The following is a 22,381-nucleotide window of genomic DNA, read 5'->3' as shown; positions in this document are numbered from 1 at the left end:
GAGGGTGGTTGGGGTGGGGGGGGTAGCATTGCACAAATCGCAGCAGCCTCAGGGACGGTGAAAGTGAGGGACGAGGGAGACACAGATCAAGGGGGGAAAGGAGCGGGGGTGCAATGAAACGTTACCTTTTTTGGCGACCTCCATCTCCTCCTCGGTCCAGCGAGAAGTTTCTCCAGTTTCACCAGCACCGGCTAAAAAAAAAATCACAAAGAAAAAAGACACAGCCCCATTACCTCCGAGTGAAAAAAAAGAGTGAGAGAGAGAGCGAGGGAGCGCGAGGTTGAGGGATGCGGGCGGGAGGGGTGGCTGGAGAGGGGAGGGGCTGCGGGGGTGGCAGACAGAGAGAGTGACAGTACTCTTTTCAGCCCTCTCCTTCTCATGGCCACTAATCTAATAATCTGTTTACATTCAGGGGCTGCTGAGACTTGCTCCCTCACTTACACTCTCACTCACTCTAGCTCACTCTCTCTCTCTCGCTCTCTCGCCTATCTCTCCCCTCGCCCATGGCCCAGACCAAGCCCTCCTCCGCTCTAATCCACAGAGGGGAGGGCCCCTGGTCAGCTGATGTAGCGCCAGACAGCGGAGGAGTTGAGAGGCCTGCCTCCCTCTCTGGGAAATGGCCTTGGATGGAGACAAATAGGCAGATACAAGAGCCAAGCTAAATCCCTCCCACCCCCTTCCACTGTGACACAGCGATTCTCACACACACACACACACACACACACACACACACACACACACACACACACACACACACACACACACACACACACACACACACACACACACACACACACACACACACACACACACACACAATTCTCACTTTGGCTCAGCAACACAGTTCCACACCCCCACCCATCCACCCACCCACCCCAGAAGAATTTGCAGAAGTGCACGGCTAGCGTGGAGGCTGGGGGGGGGGTCGAGGGAGCACCCTAGTGAACTCTGGTCCACTCTGATTCATGACACCCACCGAGACTGTGTAAACATTTGGACTAATATAGCAGCAGATGCACCCCTGACATTAACCAGAGCCCTCCGACCCCATGAGGACGAGGGGATCAATTGCGAGTGTTTAGACGGCTACTATCAAAAGGTTCCTCTCGCCTGGCTGAGCCTGACACGCTCGCTTAAACACACCGACGCCGACCGGGGCTCGGCTTTCTTTTCCCATGGCACAAACTCACATGTTCCCCCCGTGACGGTTCAGGACCCTCTCGGGGTGGCCATTAATCCCACGCCTACCAAAACCGACACGTCTGACCGAATGTGGGAGGATCACACACACACACACACACACACACACACACACACACACACACACACACACACACACACACACACACACACACACACACACACACACACACACACACACACACACACACACACACACACACACACACCTTTCAGAAACGACAGCGACCCGAGTTAATCAACAGCGTCTTGATCTGAAAGGGCACAATTTTAACTAGCGGGACCAGCAGGAAAGCTGCTTACTGCTAAGTAGCGCCACGATGGCAGTGGAGGCTGCAGGAGAAGTTGGCAGACAGAAACAGTCCAACGGTCCGGTCGACGGCGTCTCTAACACAGATTACAGCTGACACAGTCCGACACAGGACCGTGATTCACCCAGAGCGGTTGCCAGGGAGGTCAAGGGGGTTGAGAAGATGGAAGGACACTCTGCAAACTGCTGCTTAATCACATTACAGGGCTGCACTTGCATAACTGGTTGAGGAGAAGGCAAAGCTCAACAGGCAGCGGAGGGAGCAGATGGCGTGAAACACGGCACCGTTACAAAACCGTGAATAATGATCTGGTGAAATGTCACAACAAGCTTTGCAAACAGGAGTTCCGAGTCGAAACGTGAAAACAAAGTCCTGCATTTAATCAATCGGTCATCCCAGCCTCCTTCTCTACATGTGGACAAACGCACTCAATAATGTGATGACGTGGGTGACACTCTTACATATGCAAAAATCATCGACTATTTGGATGAGCACACAGAGTTCTAATTATGTAAAAACAGGCTGCGCGTTTTGGGGTTTGTGTCATTAACTTTAACGGAGTTCATTTAAAATTTGTTTAAGGGTAGAAAATAAGTGGATGACAAAATATCCATAGAGATTAATCCCTGCAACCAATCACTGAAACTGAAATTGCCATGCTAATGTATATAATATATGCCAAGTATGAATGTACTGTATGTTTTTATCCAAACCGCAGACAGAGCGTAATAAAGATGGCGAGAACTCACTTCCTTGTTCAGGATCTCATCTCTCCCAACCAACGGGCATCGTTTATTCTGACTGGGCTCTGCGTGCATGTAAACATGCTTCGGACTCTACCTGAAAACCTGAGCTGCTGCTCTCAAAGGGGACAGATTTGTTTGAGAGAGTGAAAGAGTTTGACTGGGTGGCTGAGCGCCATGACAACAGCCCCTAACCGAGGAGCTGCCGGATATCGGAGGGAGACACAACACAGGAAACACATCTAAAGCTCGCCAATGAGGGCTGTAAGGCCGTTAATCCTTAATCCTCATCATAACTGAGAAACGGGTCAGCAGGACTTCAGTCTCGTCAGCAGAAAACCATATATATGCTGCCAGTACCACCCAACGGGGTCAGAACTTCGCCAGAAACGACTCCCCTTTAAAATGACAATCTTTGCTCCAGCAAATGACACCAAGCTGAGGCCACTCGCAGCATTACAGCTGACGCCCAGATGGGGCGTCCTCACGTTTGGATGATCGCATACTTGAGTGTATGTGGGTATGCATTACTCATTTATTTTTTTAATAGTCTGTACCTTTATTGGCATCCATGGAAGCTACTGGGGTCTGAGGCTTTGCAGGCTCCTTCATGGCCTTCTGTGCTTCAGTTTTGGGGAGCTGCGGAGGATCTGGCAGGCCGGACTCAGAGGCAGCAGCGGGCGCCTCCTCAGCTGCCACAGACGCAGCCTCGTTGGCCATGGAGCGCGTGGTGATCCTTCCTTTACGGCGGCCCTGGCTGTTGGCAGTCTTCCTGCCACGTGGCGTGTTCTGCTCCTTCCCGTCCTCGTCCTCCCCACCGTCGCACTTGTCTTTGTCCTTGCCAATGTCTCTGCAGTTTCACAGACAGGGTGGGAGGCTGAGTTAGAGACTGTAGTGCGTTTGTGTCCACGTGAATAAACAGGTGCTTCTTTTTGTGTGCCCTCACCGCCGCCCCCGCCCCCAATATTCACAGCTTATGAAGCCACAGCAACAGCTTCTGACTGACAGATGTTAAAAACCCACCTCGAATCCTCTTTTTCATCTTTCTCTTCCTCGTCCTTCTTTTCCTCGTCCTCTTTTTTGTCAGATTTCTCAGATTTGTCTTCTTCGTTTTTGTCGTCCGACTTATCTTCTTGTGATGGACGCGTTATTTGCTGAAGACACAGAAATATATATATATAAATAAAGTTATATCCCTATGAGGATGTCAGCATCATTGACATTGAAACATGAGCAGATCAATTTATTATTTCAGAATTTTACACAAAAACAACACTGCTATTTTACCAAAACATATGTTAATAAGGAGTTTTGTTAACGCTTCAACATTTGTTGCTATGGAACAAATTTGGAGTGATTTTCAGAGTTAAAAAAAAGAAGTAATAAAACTATGCAGCAAACTACCGAACCCTGTCATTGCTGTACAGTAGTTCTTTTCTAAATGGGGCTGCACAGCTAAAAAATGAAGACAAGCCCGTCGCCTAAAAAACAAAATGCCTTATTCAAAAGTGAATCTATCAAACAGGTTAACAGGCCGAAGACAGAGCTGCGTTCTTTATCGTCGCTACTGCTGCTGCAGTAACCGCAAAGTGCTTCCTCCCGCTCCTTCCATAAAAGTGCGGTGCTGGAACAAGTCTGGCTATGCCAAGCCAAACATCCCATGCTGGTACCAGATGGGGCCAAGGAATGTACTTTGCTCGACGGCTAAGATATGGACTGACGTTGTGGCTGCACATTTTTAATGTCAGTGCAACGGTGAGAAAGTGAGTCAACAAACAAACGTATAAACCCGGCGTCAAACAGTCATTTCATTATTGGCTGCTTTTATGTTGTTGTCGTCGTCGCCAGGAACGCACGGACGGCAATATTTTCACCCGAGCAATGCTCTGAATAGTGGCCGTCTATGTAAACAGCCTTGTTTGATCACCTTGACACAAGTTATGTAATATCTGGAGTAATACGTTTGTTATTGCTATACGCTGCATCGTAACGCAGATTTCCAGAGGACGATTTGAATTTTTTCCCAGTGGTTCCAATTATGCTTTTATGTTACGACTAAATGTGTATGCACTTTCTAGGGGATGCTGCTGCAATTTGACCATTTACTATATGTGACAATTCAATTCTATTAGAATTAGTCAGATGAATGAATGGAAAGCAAACGTGTCAGGACTCTCAGAGTAGAATACGTACCAAGTTCAAGCGCAGTATTACAAAAAAAAAAAAAAAGCACTTTGTCCTATTGTGCCTCAGTCATTACAGTGGTTGGAGACCCTCCTTTTCTCAAACACACAAGATATGGACTAATGTCGTAATGGACGCTTTTTTGCAATAGATGCAACCAACTCAACAGTGCTGCTCAAAGAGTCGACATCTGAAGTTCATTCCACCCAGGATACACACCTGGAACTTCCTAGGATGGCTCAGGACAGGTTGTTTTATGGTTCTGGCTGTCAGGCAGGCTTACATCTAATTTCTAATGCAAAATGTTATCGACTGATGCATCATATTATTATTATTATTGTCATCATCATCATCATCATCATCATCATCATCATCATCATCATCATCATATGTGCTTCACAATGGTAAATATAATACAGGACTCTGAATTGATCAGATGGTGCCACAGAAGCGAGTGAGAAACTTTGATGTTAGAAAAGTGTGTGTACACTGTTGAAATCCCTTCAGGCCTGCGGCAGGATGAGGCCGAGTCGGCCAGACCTTCACACTCCACAGCGATCACTCAGTGAGATGCTAGTCCGGTTTGGTCAGGAAGCACATTTACTGGTTGGTCAGAGAGCTGCGGCATTCCAGCCTCTTCTCCCACACTGGGGAAACAGCCTCTGCATGGATGCTCTCCAGCTCCGAGGTTCTACAGCTCTTCAGCGTCTTGAGATTTCTTTCCTGGCTCGGCATGAACGCTTAAGTTTTCCACTCTCCTGCTCAATAACAAGCGCCGCTTGTTTAGGAAATGACAAAACCACCATCCAATCTCACCTAGCTCAAAATGCGCGCTCTTAAATCGAAGCTGTTTCAATAGAAAAAAAACAGAAAATGGGCAGATGGACGAATCGTCACAACATTTAATTCAAATTATAGCATATCATGAGAGTAACCGTTAAATTATTAGGAGAAAAATACATAAAACCTTAATTTTTTATCAAAAAGAGGGCATTCGTTGATTTAAATGCAATCTCCTGATCTTGTTCTGTTGTCACATGCTGTGTTCCTGCTGCTGTATCAATTGCAGTTTAGTCCTTTTTCCACTGGCCATTTAGCTTGGTTCTGCAAGCCACATGTCAACCAAGCCTAATTAAATTGATGTAATGCCAGTGGAGTCCTGGACTTAACAAAATGTTCGGGCGCTTACTGGTCAAAATCTTGTGACTTCCAAGAGAGGCCATGTCATTTTTTTTTTTATAAATCAGTGATTAATCAATAATAAAAAAATTAAAGATTGGGGACTGCTGTGAACGCATCTTTTCAGATTGCAGTGCAGGGATTCACACGAAAAATCACACTCACAAAAAAAGTAAATTATATTACAAAGCTAAATTCATTTAGGCAAGGACTAAGAGTAACTGGCAGGACTGCAGTGACATGTGGCGTTTATCAAACACAGTCGGGAACGTAGTGCACCTATGCTGTGCGAGTGTGTGTTGCACTAAACAGACGCCAGTCTGCTGCGTAAACATGCTTTTGCAGTTTTCACTCAATTGACAATTTCTGTTTTTTGAAAGCAAAGAATTGTTCTGTGCAATAACTCAGCCATCTTTCTGGTGCACGTCTCAAAATTCAAAGACGACTTGAATCCATGTTCCAAATGTGACGACGGCGAGACTGTTGGGGAACTGCAGCACCCCGACAATCCCCAGTAAACAAACACCACAGCTGTCGCACAACTCCTACACGCATACGCATTTGTGCACAGGCTTCATCTGACAGCCGCGTCTGCACAACGTGCGAGACAAATTGCCTTGAACGGCACATTGACTTCCTACAACCCTGGAGTAAATTTGTGGGACGAGGGAAGGAACTCTCCGAGCAGCAGACAAATACGCTACACAGAAATCATAAGACAGGAGCAAAAAAAAAGAGAGAGAAAAAGGAAAAAGGATACGGCATCGTCTAAAATGCAGAAAGTGCCGTTCGAAAAGGCTCGTGACAAACCTGCAAGCTCATTTGCTGGAACAAAAAGCCCTTTTCTCCGCTGTGAGCCCCGGCTTGCTAGGGTGGCTGGTGCGCGTTTAGCCTCCGGTGCTTCCATAGCGCTTGAAACAGAAGCAGTGAAGGGGCAGGACAGCGCCATGGCAGAGCACCTTAGAAGGGCTGCCGGGCCACGGCAGCGCCGCACTGATTCCCGGAAAGCGTGTCATCAGGCCGCTTAAGCTGCCCAGAGAATTGTCCATCTCACATGCACACGCTCGCTAATCTATGCGGGGTCACTCGAGGTAATCCCTGCCTAGCACTCGTCTTTGATTGGCACTCGCAGCAGCACGCCGAGTGTTTTGGGCCTGTCAGATGGCCGGGCTGTACCACTGCAGCCGCTTCAGAGAGGGGTGTCTCTCTCTGTCTCAGCTTCCCAGAGGGGTAGGGGAGACAGGAAGTGGAAAATATCTGGTAGCACACACACAAAGTGCATAAGTTACATGCTCGGACTATATCTGGCTGCAGCCTTTTCCCTTTCGCCATCATCATTTATATTCCACTCAAGTTGCTCTGGTTTTATCTCATTTCATGATTGTTAATCATGAAAAAAAGATGCGCGCACACACACACACACACACACACACACACACACACACACACACACACACACACACACACACACACACACACACACACACACACACACACACACACACACACACACACACACACACACACACACACACACAGTGCAGAGTGACTTGCTCTTGCCTCACAATAAATGTTCCCCACTTCCTTCCGATCAATTCACCGGCTGCGCCACACAATGACACAACAGAAAACGCGAGCGGCTGCACCTTGACAATGACTCATTTCACTCACTCAAACTCAATGGGTGGCCCGGACATCTGCAACATCCTGAGGTTTAGTTTTCGCTGAATCGTACCTCCAAACCACCTGATGATTTGTAAAGTCACTTCAGCAACAACCATCCATCTCCCTCCATTCTGCTCAAAACCCAAAGCCAGCGTCAGCCTCTGCTACACGGACAGGCAATCAGAAAATTGCTTTTGTGCAACTGTGTGCATCAGTTACACAACGCTATCTGGTACAGCATTCCTTCACTTCTTGAACGCACGCGCGTGCACAGTGGCGGCGCACTTGACACACGCAAGACGCACCGTCGCCTCTGAATGCTGACTTGAAAAAAACATTTTCCATCATCCACTGTCACTTAAAACGATAGGAAGAGTGAAAGCAGCAACCCAAAACAATGGTCCTGTCTGTCGCAGTTGTCAAGTCCCTTCTGTTGCACATTTCAGAAATTCATGCTTCTCAATGACCTTTCGCATGTTCAAAATAAAATAAAAAAACATACAACCACTACTGTATAATACGCATGTTAAGTAGGACGTGCATAGCTACACCTAAAACAAAGTGCACCCATCAAGCCTTAAAATGAAACAAAGTGAAAAGTTAAAAAAAAAATGCATATGTCATGTATTCTCTGAGTATTAATCCTACCAATAGACCATACAAATATCGCAAAATATCTTGCTTTGACCAATAAGTTCATTGTCAAAGCAATAAAATCTAACATATTAGGAAGTATGATACTGCATATTTCCCTTAAAGTACACGAGTATGGAAGTGCTGACGCCTTGTTGTGGTAGAGTTGCGAATTATTCAACAAAGTTGTGCAGTAACTTGCAGAGGTTTTCTTTCCGGCAGCCTTAAAGTGTTATGACAGCCCTCACGGCCTGACTTGTAGAGCTCAGCAGTTGCCAGGTGAGGGCAAAGTGTGAGGAGGGCAGCTCGCAGGGATCACTTGCATGCGACGCAGTGACCTGAACTAAAGCAAGTTAGCTCTTCTTTCTGTCCAGCGGTTTGTTTTGTTCGAGCACCACTTCAGCCCACGAGTTTGTCGCGGTCTGACGGAAACCTGAAGGCCATGTACACAACAACAGCTGCTAATGGGTGCAACGACCCAAAAACTAAAGCTGTAACATTTGAGTATTTAAACATTTCACTTTTTTTTTTTTGTTGCCCCGTTAGGCCACTGCAGAGGTTTACATCGCAAATGCAACTGGGATCAGTTTCATCCAGCAGCAATAAATAACAGGTAAAAAAATAAAAAAATAATTCTGATAATTATAATAATCATGGTAATGGACATCTAAAAAAAAAAACATTCTCACAAGTTAGTGAAGCATTTCTGGTGCATCTTCTCTCACCACCAATAAACGGCACTACTATTGGACAATGATTAAGCCAAATGTAAATGTACATTTATTCATTAACAAAGATTTATTATATAAATGTATTCAAATATTGTTTGCCTCTTCTAGGTAACCACTGCTTGAAGGGAAAGAAGAGGAATATGAGTAATAATAACAGGACTATGTTGCTCTAAAAATGTAAAATACATGTTTAACAGGTACTATGGTGGATAGAAACAAATAAAGTAATGCAAGCCGATTGTTGCTATGTCATTTCTACTTTTTCTGTGTAGTATCAATATGGAGTTTTGAGCCAAATAAAACATCAGTCATTCTGCATCAAAAAAAAAACATAATGATCATGACAGCGCCTAACAACACTGAGAAGCCAGAAGGTGAAACACCACAATCATTTATGTTATATACTTGAACAATAACTCTTTGTTCTCATAGCCTCGCCTCGCCCCACTGGTCGCTACACGGTTGTAGGAGGTGCCGTTTGGTACCTCAAGCGCTCAGGGTCCAAGCGAGACGAGGCGAGTTTAGTGGTGACGTAGCGACGAGCAGGGCACTGGATTGGCTCAGTGTCCTCGTCGATTTTCCCTGTCAGAGCGGACAATGGACGGCAACTCCTTCGACACCGTGTTCGCGAGTGTGTTCAACCATATTCGCTAAAACGACGAGCGGCAAACGGCGAAGCGCTCGGAACAAACCGAGTTGCTCCTGCGTGAGGCGCGTTAAGTGAGGGAATCCCAGGAGTCTTGAGACGAGAGGAAATACGGATTCGTCGAGAGGACGTGGCTCTTCGCCGCGAGGAAGCCTCGAACACCGCGGCATTTAACAAAGTCGTCCTTGGCTCGCTAGGGCAGCTATTTCAAATAAGGAGTCGTGTTTACTGTCTGTTTTTCTGTTTGTTTGTTTTCAAATAAATGCTATTTCCCGTTGTATCTGTCTCGTGTTTACTTTTGGTGAAAATATAAAGGTTGAACTACACCTTTACCCTCCCAGAAAACGAAACAAGAAATTATAAATGTTGCCTGCATAAATGATCAACTGTGACTTCAGTGAGGGAAACTGTTCTTTCTTTAACAGAAAAGCAACCACAGACAGAGCAGCAGCCATGAAAACAACTTCTACTTTGTCCATCGCTGCAGTGTTGTGTATCGCACAGAAATAATGCCGTCGAAAACATTGTCCCGCTTTACCGCGTCGACTCCGCCCACGGTCTCGTCAACCGGGAGCCAATGAGAACACAATCGAACCATGGCGAGGCGAGGGGAGGGGAGGCAAGGCGAGGCGAGGCTATGAGAACACGCCCATACTGTCTGCTAGAGTGTAATGTGGCACTCAGCTACCAGTAGCCAAATACTTCATGTTATTTTATTTTATTATTATTATTTTATTTTATTTTACAAGAGATGGGTGTGGCACGCACATCCATCTCCATGAACTGTGGTGACAAAGCAAGACAGGTCAGGTGTGGGGACACAATGCTCATGATTCTAGTTTGCTGCAGCAAGAAGAAAAAAGTGGTGGAAACCTTTTTCGCCACAGACTTGATGAAAATGAAATTGAAAAAGAAAGGATATTAAATTAATTACTTGGGTTACCTGGTTCCTCCCTCGACGTCTTCCGTAATTTCGTCTCACTAATGTCTTGTAGTTGTTGTTCTTCTTGGTCAAGTAGTAGTAAAGGACGCAGTCAGCAACACACTGCATTATGTAAAGAAGGAAAAAATCTTAAAACAACGTCATATTAACTTATGTTCAGACACCAAAAGAATATTTAGAGTTTGAAGCGAGAAGAACTCAACGACAAACAGGTTCAACATTAAAATGGTCTTGTTTTTCATTGTGTAAACTGTACAAAAAACTATAACTCGCAAACAGTGTGAAATCCGGTGGTGTATTTAGGCATTAGTGGAAACACAAACGTCCGTTTACCTTTCTTTCAAGGTAAGAGGCAATCAGGCCAAAGTTCTTGGGGTGTTGTACAAACCTGGAAATACGGTACAATGTTACTTGGAGAGCAAAGCGACAACAATAAGTGCAGCATGAACATGTAAAAGCTGAGCTGCAGTCGGAACACAAGGAGACTGTGCGGATGCCAGCGTGTCGGAGGGTTGTGGGGCCTTACTTCTCCTTGAAGATCTCCTTCTCATGTTCGGTCCAAACATTCATGAACTGCCGAGATTTGTACACCTTCATGGGGTCGTCCATCAGACCATTCATGTTGATAAACCTGACTCGCCTCTGTTCCAAGTCGTACATCATTGGTGGGATGACCGAAAGCTGTCTCATCTGTTTTTCGTTGTTCTGCGGAACAGAGGACAGGACGCAATGAGGCCACAAACAAATGATGGGTATACAGCACTTAGGAAGGGAGTAGTGTTCCTTTGCTGTTTATTCCTGACATTCCACATGTTGCTCACCTCCTGCTCGGAGAGGCCGTCGATGATTTCGGAAATCTCATGCTCGCTTCTTGCAATTGTTGCAGACAGACCAGTTCCTCTTTGTCCAACCCTGCCACAGAAATAATGGCACACAGGTTAAAAAAAACAACTTACAATCAATCATTAAAGTGACATTGCATTTGTACTGTTGCGCAAAAAACGAAACAAAATTCAAGATTAAATCTTTCACTGAAAGGCAATCAAAACTCTTGTTGACCCTTTCCCACCAAATGACAAGACAATTACTCGAAACAAAAGCAAGTTGTAGAACTCCTAAAGAGTTCTTAGTTTAATTTTTAAGTTTTGCTGCCTCTTGGCCAGGACTCCCTTGGAAAAGAGGTTTTTGATCTCAACAATCATCAATATAAAAAATAAGAGTCACTTACTCAGAATAAAATATTTCTAACTACTTATTTCTTGTTTGTTTACTACCTTGCAAAAGTGGCACCAGTCACAGGCAAACTCTCCTGATAAAGTACACAGATTACTACTACAGAAATATTAAGTAGTAACAAAAACCCACTGATAAATGAGTTGAAATTATTCCCAATCACATTGAAGTATGGTTAAAACAAAGACATGGAATCATATGACTGTGGAAGAAAGAAATGCTGATGAGAAATAACTGTGAAGACTGTGGCTCTGGGTTACAGCGAGAGCTCGTGCAAATTGGACAGGTGAGTTGATGCAGTTGATGCTGAGTGTTAACCAGTTAGCCCACAGCAGCAAAGTCCCATGTGCTCTGTCAATAAACCAGTTGTCTCTTGTACAATACGAAGAAACCGCAGGCCAATCAAACGGTCACATCAACATAGTGAGCGGGAAGTAAAACAACTGAACAGGAGAAATCCTGCTGCACTTTATGAACCATTGCTGAGCGCTTCCAGCACGTTACCTCTGGAAGCGCTCCTGCTGCTCCCTCTGCTTTCGGATCTCGGGGAACTGCCTCTCGTAGTACTCCCGAGTCCTGCTGTCCTTGGCCTTGCGCCTGGGGTTGTTCTCCATCCGCTCCACCTTCTTCTCCCACGCTTCCATCAGCTGGTCGTAGCGCTGGCAGATCTTCTGCTCCTGTGCGATGTAGGAAACACATCTTTTTATTTTCACACGTTTCTCGTACGGTTTTCAGGAACTGAAGGAGCCTCAGAGGCAAAACGACCACGACCACGATTCTATCAGAAAAAAAATCACCAATGCTCAACATCACAATACAAACTACCGTGAGCAAATTCCTTTAGGAAACTGTAGATGATGATGGCCGTGCATGTGCATGTGCATATGCTTTGACCTTTCTTCACAATAAGAGTGTCCCACCAATCACATACTTGTGCATTTTTAAAAGTCAGCCTCAGACCCATATGCTTCAAGGAACAACAGTCCACTTCAACAATGGCATGAGGCTATTGTTCAAAGGGCTGTCTGACCCTGACATGGAAAAGCCAGAGAGCAGTTGCACTCACAGGCTACTGGGAGCAGGAAAAAAAAAAAAGTGTGTTAACTAAAATATCTGAAAACACTGCTGTCTGATAGATGGCAGATCAAATACGAGCTAAACTGTCACATTTCTGAGACCCAGTTCTTTGATGTGACTAATATTTATTGTTGGGGTGCAAATAAAAGCAGCTCTAGGCCAACACAATAGCTTTCAACAAACAGAGGAATTCAAGGAAGGAGGAGGGAGGAATTTCCTGAACTTTAAATACATCAGTTTTGATTTGCAGTGCAATGTGGACGTGGAGTTGGTGAGCACAGCCAGCTTCTCAGAGAGCAGCTGGCAAGACATTTGCTTCAAGCTTTCTGTTTGCAAAGAGGCCGTTACTCTGACTTGAGGGCCATGTGATTTACATGGTGCCATGATGTTGATAATAAAGTGCCAACAGGGGAAGAGAAAGAGAAAAAAAAGGTAGCAACAATTGGGCCACTTACTCTCTGTTTGCGGGCATGATTCCTCCTCTTGAAGAACAATATCAGCTTCTTCCTCATGACTTGGTTGCTGAAACAGAACGTATGAGTGAGTGATTGAGTGAGAAAGTGAGAGAGTGAGTGAAGGCCTGACTTTTTCCATTCAACAGCTGCAGCAGCAGTTTGCCAGTGAGGGGAAACCTTACAAAGCACCACAGAAAACATCATCAGGCTTTCTTGACTTTGTGCGATTGCACCTTTGTAAACCCCAAAACCCTTTCAACAATGAACTTCATCTAAAACACTCTTACCAGGCATTCATGGCTTCACTGTTTATATTTACAGAGGCATTCAGAAAAATACTGGGAATTTGTGCATTTACACACGATGGTGGCTGTGTGAAGTGAATTGAGGGGGGGGCACCCAGGGTAGCGACATGCGGGGCAGATTCACACAGAGGTGGTCTTTGTCCTGATAAAGGCCGAGCCAGATGGGTCGCTCTCATGGTACAAACTGATAAGGGGGTTCGATCAGACAGCCTGGCCTTCAACTCCAGACATAACACCGCCACCGCCGGCCCCGCACAAACGCGCTGTGGCGCTCGGCCGTCAGCGGGGCGGCTCAGCGGAGTGAATCCGCGATCAGATTACGCAGCATTATCAGCCGCCTTTATCTGGCCGAGGTCAGCGAGGCCTCCGACGTTCGCCCCGGCTGACGCACTTCCACGCCTTGCTGGGTGTTCAAGCACAAGCACTTGACGGACGTCCGTGAAAGGTGGCGAGTGAAGGCGGGGGGGGTGCTGATACTCACGTTTTGATGTTGTCATGGTACACCTTTGTGTCAGACGGCTGATTGTAGAGGGGCTGTGCAGGGCGGAGAGAGAGAGAGAGAAAGTACAGGCGGTGGATTAATAATTAGCTATGGAGCAAGCGCTAATGTCTGACATGCAGAAGATTGCCGTATTGATTCTTCTTGAAAGTTCACGTCAAGCCAAAAATATCATCAATCATTAAATCACATACCAATTCAACCTTGGGACCGAGGCCTTCTAATATTTTGTGGGCCTCTTCAGCTTTTTTCTAGAGAAAATTAACAAAAAACAAACAGAGATTTGGTTAAGTGTGACCAGTAGGAAATAGAAATGATTCAAACCATATGCAACTTTGTGGCAATGGCACTGAGCACTGACCTTTAAATATTAGAGCTAATAATCGACTAACTTGATGTAATCAACAATATGGCAAAACACAAGCAGAAAAGTAAAAAAAACAAAAAAAAAAACAAACAACACTACTATTCGGTAGTCCAAGGTGCAGAGTCTAATGAATTGCCAGGTTACAGGTTAATGCTCGTGTAGGTCACAGTGACACTAATTTTGAACAACTAAATAAAAATGCGTTCATCTTTTGGTTCAAATAACACCAGCAGAGAACCTGGAAACATTGCACCCCTGTGCTGTACTGACACAAGGCTCAAAGGAAAGTCGGGAGTAATAACACAGAAGCAGAAAAACAAGAAGTGTGCTTTTCATGGGCCAACAGTCGCGGTGGGACACAAACAACCACAGCTGTCACTGTAAATCGTGCACAGGGAGCTGGAGCGGCCTCGCAGCCTACAGGGTTAATGGCTGACTGCGTGGGAAGGCGTGTCTCAGCACTCTCCTACCACAACACTGTCTGACACACATGAACTACAGTGACCTCTGTGAACACACACCGACTTCCCCCTTGTTTAGCTGGCAGGCAGATAATGAGACCCGTCTTTGCCCTTGACGTTTGATTTAATATGCGACTATTCGTCATTGGATTCAGGACATGAGAGCGAAAACGCGACCAAAGAAAAAATACAACAATTTGTGCATTATTTTGCATTTAATGCTCCATGGTGGGGGAAAGGGCCAAAGAGGGAGGATGGAAGAAAGAAAAAGCAATGCATTTTCTGCAGCTGCAAAACCATAAAGGCCTTTTGCCTGTGGACATCTAGAGTGTAAAGCGGCTGCAGGAAATGTTGGCTTTGGAAAAGCAGTCACTTAGCAAAGCACGAATTTGGCCAAAATCGATGAGTGAGCAGCGGGAAAAAAAACAAGGGTGCTATCAGAAAGCACTGCACATGGGAAAGACACTCGTGCTGAAGAGAAATACTGAGAATTGTCTGACCAATGAACTTAGAGAGATTAGCTTCAGAAAAAAAGGAAGCTTCTAAGAAGCCACCGTGTCATCTTTTTGAAAATCAAATCAATGAATTAAGCCGGTCAAGATCTGGCATTGCATTGGATTGGATTCACTCAGCATTACTAGAGTAGATAGGCCAGTAAAATAAATACATCAATAATAAATAAATACAAATGACACATTCAACAGTTTAGAGGATGGACAGAGATGATGCCAAATGCAAAGATCCAACATTTCAACTCGATGTTTCACAAAGATCAGGGCAAAGGAAAAAGCCAGAGTGTTTTATAAGCAGACTACTGACCCTGTTCTCATCGTAGATGATTTGGACTATGCTGCGGTGCTTGTGCTCCACTGGGGGAGGGGTCACAGGCTTTTCTGGCTCCACCGGCTTCGCTGCTTCCTCCTCCAGTTGTTGCTAGGAGACAACGGCGGAAATAACATTTTGACCAGCAGAATTTTTTTTTTTTTTTTGGTCAAATCCATCCAGAAAAGTAGGACAAAACATTCTGCACAGTTTAAAGTTGCATCTTTTTTTCAGAAATTGGCACCTAATATTTGATGCACAGTAAAACAGAAAAAAAATTTTACTGTGTAAAAGGGGTAAAGTATTTAAAAGGGGCCAATAATTCTTGCAAAGATTTATTGCTTTTAAACAGGTCTCAATGACTCTGGGTTGAGCCAGAGCTGAGGGCATGCAAACTGAACTGCTGATTGCTAGTCAGGTCAGTGTTTACAAGTTAAAGGTTAAGAAAACTAACCAGACGCAGAGATCAGACTATTAGTTTCTGAGCTACACAAACAAATGGAAGAAAAATGCCTGAAATGTTTTAGGAAACTAAGGAGCTGAGATATATTTTCACTGAGTGAAGCTCATCCTGCATTCCTGTCTAATGAGCAGCTCCAAAGATAACAGAAGAAAGGACAAAAAAGGTGTGAAACATGCCGTTGAAAATATGATGCCTGAGGTCTGCAGATTTGGATCGTCAGCGCTCATCCAATGATACTCGTTACGCCCCATAGAGACCCATTTGGGTTTAAAGTGCCTGAAACTGATCATTTTGCCCCTCATTGTAGCTGGTAGCAAATCTCTATTGCTGCGCACGGCACTGCATGTGAAATCTTCGGGATACGCAATCATCTGACTCACATCCTAATTAACTAATCAGCAGAATCTGACTTAGCACTTTGATATCTCATCTCTGGGAAAGAATGAGGGAGTTGGTTCTAAAATTAAGTTTCTGATTAAAAAAAAGGGTGAATGATCAATGTGCTCATTTACTGGCGTGCGCCATGCTCGTTGGCTCAGGCAAGGTGTTACTGGGCTGCTAACCTGCTTCTTCTTTAGCTTAAATATCTGCTGCTCCACTTTAGCGATCTCCCGGTCCACACGGTCCATGCTCTGGATCAGCTCCTCCTTGGACAGCTTGGAGGGTGACGTGTCTTGGTCGTCCCCAATGTGTAACGCAGCTCCTCCAGAGGACGGAGACTCTACTTTGACCGTGAACTGAGACTCCTGAGAAAAAGAAACAGTACAAAAAAAAATCTGAAATTCTTACAGTCCAAGGGTTGGGGGTTTTAATTGTATTCTACCATCTGGACCAATCAATAAATATCTGTTGTTTTTTCAACTGCTGCACTAGGAAAATAAGAGTCCAACCGCACACACACACACACACACACACACACACACACACACACACACACACACACACACACACACACACACACACACACACACACACACACACACACACACACACACACACACACACACACACACACACACACCTTTTTGACCTCTACAGTGGCTCGGAGACTGTCCTGCACTGTATGGGTGATCGGTAGGACTAAGCCCCCGGCTGTTGGAGGGGTGCGGATAATGTGGCCCTCAGCAACCGTTTCCATGCGAGGGCGTTTTGCCTCCAAGGACTCGTGCTCAGACTGAGATGTGATGGAGTGAAACTGCTGTTCGTAGCCATGACGTCTTTCTGGAGGCCTGAGGAGCAGATGAGAAGACCAAACAAATGCATGGGGACGTATGCAACAGCATCTCTAACATTAAAAAAAACATTACAGAAGGAGAAAAAGATAATATAGAAATTATTTATGGTGCAGCCCTTACCGTTCAGTTCCAGGATGAAACTCAGACAATAACGATGGCCTCCTCCGACCTTGTGGATCTTGCATATGAGTCCGATAGTCAGGGACGGTGAAATCCTGAAGGAGCGATGCACACAAAGCAAGTGACTTCAAAAATTGAGTCGCAAAAGTACCAAAGACAAACAAGTTATTCTAATTTTGCTAACCAATAAGAAGTTACTTCTATGTTGTTTTGTGTGTGCACACTGCACACACATGCAGTATAAGCAGCACCAGAAATGATACCAATAGACAGGAAGTTATTTCTCCATGCAACATCTTCACAAAACATTTCATATGACTGGGTTGAAAACTATATATTTAGCTGTCAAGCATTTTATTTTGCAAATACACAGTCTCTGGTTTGCGCTAAAGAGTTTGTTTGACACTGTCTGAAGGACATCCTGGGATTCGGTAATGACCATTAATTGCAACTTCCTCCACATTTGGGTTCAAGTCTAGTCAGCGACCTCTGTCGTCACCCCTTCCCTTTCCCCACTTCCTATGTAAACTCGCCAATGTTCTGGATCCAACAAAAGCATAATTACACAAATAACTCAGAGAATTAGACATGGTAAGAGCAGTTAGTGGCCTATAGATTCTTGGGCTGCTCATACTTCACTCTGTTAAACCACAATGTCCCAATAGTTATGACACAGATCTTGAAAACATGTGCATGCTCGATGGCAATGAAACTGGATTATTAAATAAACTAGCAAGGCCTGAATTATCATCATGTGGAGAAACAAACAATGTACTTTTACATTTGTAACATTAGCATACATTAAAAAAAATTGTCCTTTTTTTTAGTATTCAAAAAGTGTGTGTGTGTTATTTGCCATGGTATTGTTAATTGTGCCAAACTTCTATTTATGTTAAACCACCCCTACCCTCAATCAGACAACTATTGAGTAACAAAACCACATAAATGTTATCAGCACAGTTTGACTTCCAAATAGACCCGAACAAGCAAATCCAGTTACCGGAAAACTCCAGTTTATTGCCAGATTCAAACAAACAGTCTAAATGCCTAGAAACTGACCACTGGCAGTTTTCTGTGAAAGTTCATTTCCAAGAAGTCGAGCAATCAAAATAGAACAAGAAGCAAGAGGAATTTCACTCATTAAAAATCTTCTCACAGGAAATTAAAGCTAGCATCAGTTCATTTATGTTGAGGAAGATCCAGAGACTAAAATATGAAACAGAGCGCTGATAATTTAATCGCTCCATCTCATTGAAAGAGTTGTATGGTGGGACACTCTTATTTTGAAGAAAGGTCAGAGCAGAAAGGCAGTGACGTGTGCGCAAATATCAGACGTTACACAACAGCGAAATGAGAAATGAGCAGATCTACACTCCACTGAGCTGAAAGCAACGATCCTGTCAACAGGAGACTCGTGCTGCTCGCACTCTAAACCAGTACCTGACTAATTTAGACAGCAGAGTCCTTATTAACTCTTGTGGCATGCATCCATTTTCCCCATGAGTGATTAAAGAATTGACAGGACCCCAATCATCATGTCTGCTCGACGACCTTAAACAAGTGGAATCCACAAGAGTACGTCACAAAAATGAGCAAACTTTTTTTTTTGTCACCGACACAAATCAAAAGGTCATGGGTGAGGTTAGGAATAAAGCTTTGGAATAAACTGATGAATGTATGAATGTATGGCTGGTGACAACGCATTGAAGATCATGTGACGTGGGGGCCACGACAGAGCTCTGCAGTCATGTGTAACCTGTGCACTTTAATATACTTCAACCAGCACGACTAAAACCAGATACAAAGGAAAAGAGAGGACAACAGGATTTTTCTTACTTGTGCTTGGAATTTGTTTTACTGATTCGCACTGTTAAAAGAGCTGCAAGGCTCCGTTAAAGACGAAACAGTGCGACACAGTGTGGTGTGTTACCACTGTGTGGATGAGCGCGCCATCGAAAAGACAGCAAGCCATGAACGCGAAAACCAAGACGCAGGGTCCAAATCACTGTGCTATAAAAGTTACACCTGTCAGTGCTTATAAAACTGAAATTGAAATGCCACAATATGACATTAACAGATAAACCGTCTGCCATTTCCTGTCCCATTGAGTGGGGGGAGGGGAAACACAACAGGACCCGCCGGCAAAACTAAAACATTCAGTTCATATTTATGCTCACAGAGACTTTGATTTCCAAATTCTAATACATCTAGAGGTCTTTTTAGTCTCTTTCTGCCAGTCATTTGCAGACAGTGAGTGACACAAACAATTATTTTTTGAATATTTCATTAATAAAATGATAAAGTTAACGGTCCACTCTGTAAAACCATTTTCTTTCAGATGAGACACAATAATGCAGCAAGTTGTCCGCAGTTGACAATTACGTCGCTGAGAGTTCCAAATTCCAAACTCGCACAGTTTAAAAATGCAATTCCAAAAAATAGTCACATGCAATACCTCAACAGTGGCAGAGACAAAGAGGCCAGTTTAAAAAAAAACAGGGCTGGGCTTTACCTGTTGGTGTCGTGCTCCACTGAAGGCGTACTGGACAGAGTGGGGTGGGTATCGGCTCTGCTCGCTGCTGAAGCTCCCCTGGCTGGGGGGGTAGCCCGAGCTACTGGACATCCTAGCTTAGTGCTAGCTGGCTGCTGCGGCGGCTAAGTCACAGACCACAGACTTTAGCTAGACCATGTTGGCGACACAAACCACCTGCACAAAGGAAAGAAAAGGGGAAAAAAGGTTAATTTATGAAGAAAACTATTGCTCTAAGAGAGCACTTCAGCTGCATTTTAAATAAGTGAAATCTTTAAAGCACCCCATATGCCAAAAAAAAAAAACACACAAAAAAAAGCACAAATGGACAAATGACGGAATAGATGGTGGTGGATGGGCAGTGAGATCTAGCTGAAGCTGAACATCAGTTCCTTAAACACACTCAACTCTTTAACTTATTTAAGAAACCAAGAGTTGATGGACCTCAGACCTCCTTGCAGAAGTAAACCTCCTCCCTGCAGACAGGATTCTAAAGTCTGCCTGCAGAGGGGACTGAGGGTCTCTCGGGATGGCTAATAGATGTGAAAGAAAAAACCAGGGCCAATATAATTCATGTCAAGTTCCCCAGCCTGTTTGCTGCCAAGGATAATAAACACAGATTGCAAAGCTCAAATTGTAGAAAAAAACACAAATAAAACTGAGTCTTCAACGATGCACCACAATTCTCTCATTGGTCGTCCTCAAAATGGTAAGTTTGCACCCAAGGTTAATTTGTCACGTAATCATATCGATGTTGATTAGCCTCTTTCTTGTCTTACTTACGATGACCTTCACGTGGTCGTCACTACACCATTTAATAACGTTGTTCAATCTGGCTAAAGCCAAATCATCAGCAGCAAATTTAACTACACACCCTGTGCAGTCTATATTGTGGAAGAGTAAATGCAGAATGCATTACGAAGTGTATAAAAAAAAGCATCAGAATACTGTACAACACTTACTATCGTGTCATCATAGACCACAGAACACCAACCAAATTTTGATAAGAATGTTTCCAGGAAGGCAGCACATGAATTTCACAGTGTTACTAAGATTAAAACTGGTAAACATTAACAAAGGTTAAATTTGGAATAAAGGAGGCACATCTTCAATTTAATAAACCCCATCACCTTCCTGGAACGAACCGAAAAGAAAAGCACATTTTTGGATATTTCATCCCATCATATTCTGGCAGTAGGAACCATCTTTGAATGTGGTTTGCAAAAGCTCGTGAACACGGCGACTGACAGGAGGACTGAGCACTGCTGCGCCTGGATGGTGCCAGACTGTCCAGATAAGTGGATGAGACACTTTTGGGCAGAATCAGATAATAATGCAGCCTGTACAGTGCTTCGAATGCAGGCATGCAAGGCTTTGTCACTAACAGCAAATACATAATAATCTTTTACATCTATTGGTGCTTGGACTTTTTACATAAGAATGGGAAATCTTACTTTCTTGTGATAATTCTAACAGGTTGCAAAAATGTGCATTGTGCACTGCTTCAAGCAATATTACTTGTGCTGTATTTGGCCAACCAAACTGGCAACCCACCTTTGCTCTGAGCATGCGGTGACCTGTTGATAACCTACCACATTTTTTTTTCAGAATATATACTGCAGTTAGAAGAGTTACGTCAGTAAAAAGGAATGCATGTACTGCATATTATTTGACCAGCACAACAATAACACAGATAGGGAGACTCGTTTGGCAATACAAGCAAAGCAATATAGGCCCTTCATGACCAGAGTATGGATAATGTACATCTTCAATGCGCTTTGTCTCTGGGAAAGGAAAGCAGGGAAGTACTATGTAATGCAATCTGACTCGCTATGAGCAATGAGCCAGTATCTGGTGAGGCAGCTCTTTAGTTATCAATTTATGTTATAGAATAAATAGGGAGAGGATATTTTACAGCTAATTAGGAATTTAAAGCTGGTGCATGTAGGCAGTAGGGTACATGCAAATCAAAAATTAGCCTGATGCACAGCTTTGTGGATGCTGCTACTTTTTTTTTTCTTTTAGCCTGCTAGTATTTCTTTTACTGCAACTGTATGCCATTTTGTCCATTCAACTCATGCAATGTCTGCAGCTAAAAAGGCTGAGATTTTGAATATAGAAGTAGATAGTAAATAGTCAAGACAGATAACCTGCACAATATTGTTTAAATTAACTTTTATTCTTAGATATTTCTAGGTGTACCTGACAAATAAAAAAAATAAGTTGTGTGGTGAGGTGGATGCCATATATATGACAGGGTTGAAACAAAAATAATAAAAGTGTGTTGTGGATCGGGGGGTCACTAAACATAAACTTCTCGGGGTTTGTCACCCTACATGTTGAGATCATGCTCATTTACAAATCCACAATTTTAATAGAGCTCATGCTGCTGTGCTTCCTAAAAAAAAAAAGAAAAAAAAAAAAAGAAGCATCTTTTAAAGAAGAAAAAAAAATCCTTGAGGGTAGGTGGTTGTGTAATACAATTCCAAATAACTGGACACACACACACACACACACACACACACACACACACATATAAAAACAAACAATGAGTCTGGATGTACATGAAAGAAAGCATG

General features: G+C 44.0%; 1 protein-coding gene across 13 annotated transcripts in view; it reads right to left on the bottom strand.

Moving 5' to 3' along the window:
* ncor1 (nuclear receptor corepressor 1) overlaps positions 1–22,381 on the bottom strand; it is a 43,789-nt gene that overhangs the window by 20,654 nt on the left and 754 nt on the right. For 9 of the 13 annotated variants that reach the window (XM_076020174.1, XM_076020176.1, XM_076020181.1 and 6 more), the window contains exons 2-17: positions 19,785–19,979; positions 17,273–17,367; positions 16,939–17,146; positions 16,481–16,663; positions 15,452–15,565; positions 13,999–14,055; positions 13,787–13,839; positions 13,001–13,067; positions 11,973–12,145; positions 11,057–11,147; positions 10,762–10,940; positions 10,569–10,623; positions 10,227–10,337; positions 3,278–3,408; positions 2,812–3,104; positions 126–191 (exon numbers count right to left, since the gene is read on the bottom strand). In XM_076020174.1, the coding sequence (XP_075876289.1) occupies positions 126–191; positions 2,812–3,104; positions 3,278–3,408; positions 10,227–10,337; positions 10,569–10,623; positions 10,762–10,940; positions 11,057–11,147; positions 11,973–12,145; positions 13,001–13,067; positions 13,787–13,839; positions 13,999–14,055; positions 15,452–15,565; positions 16,481–16,663; positions 16,939–17,146; positions 17,273–17,367; positions 19,785–19,895 (1,987 nt within the window). In that variant the 5' untranslated portion in view covers positions 19,896–19,979. The remainder of the gene's footprint in view (positions 1–125; positions 192–2,811; positions 3,105–3,277; positions 3,409–10,226; positions 10,338–10,568; positions 10,624–10,761; positions 10,941–11,056; positions 11,148–11,972; positions 12,146–13,000; positions 13,068–13,786; positions 13,840–13,998; positions 14,056–15,451; positions 15,566–16,480; positions 16,664–16,938; positions 17,147–17,272; positions 17,368–19,784; positions 19,980–22,381) is intronic. The other 4 variants (XM_076020177.1, XM_076020186.1, XM_076020178.1 and 1 more) reach the window with 1 other exon arrangement.

The sequence above is a fragment of the Nelusetta ayraudi genome, unplaced genomic scaffold (assembly GCF_046127955.1).
Source record: "Nelusetta ayraudi isolate G7.1 ecotype Tasmania unplaced genomic scaffold, CSIRO-AGI_Nayr_v1 ptg000011l, whole genome shotgun sequence".
Taxonomy (NCBI): domain Eukaryota; kingdom Metazoa; phylum Chordata; class Actinopteri; order Tetraodontiformes; family Monacanthidae; genus Nelusetta; species Nelusetta ayraudi.
The sequence above is the reverse complement of the archived record's forward strand: the minus strand, read 5'-3'. Positions and strand labels throughout refer to the sequence as shown.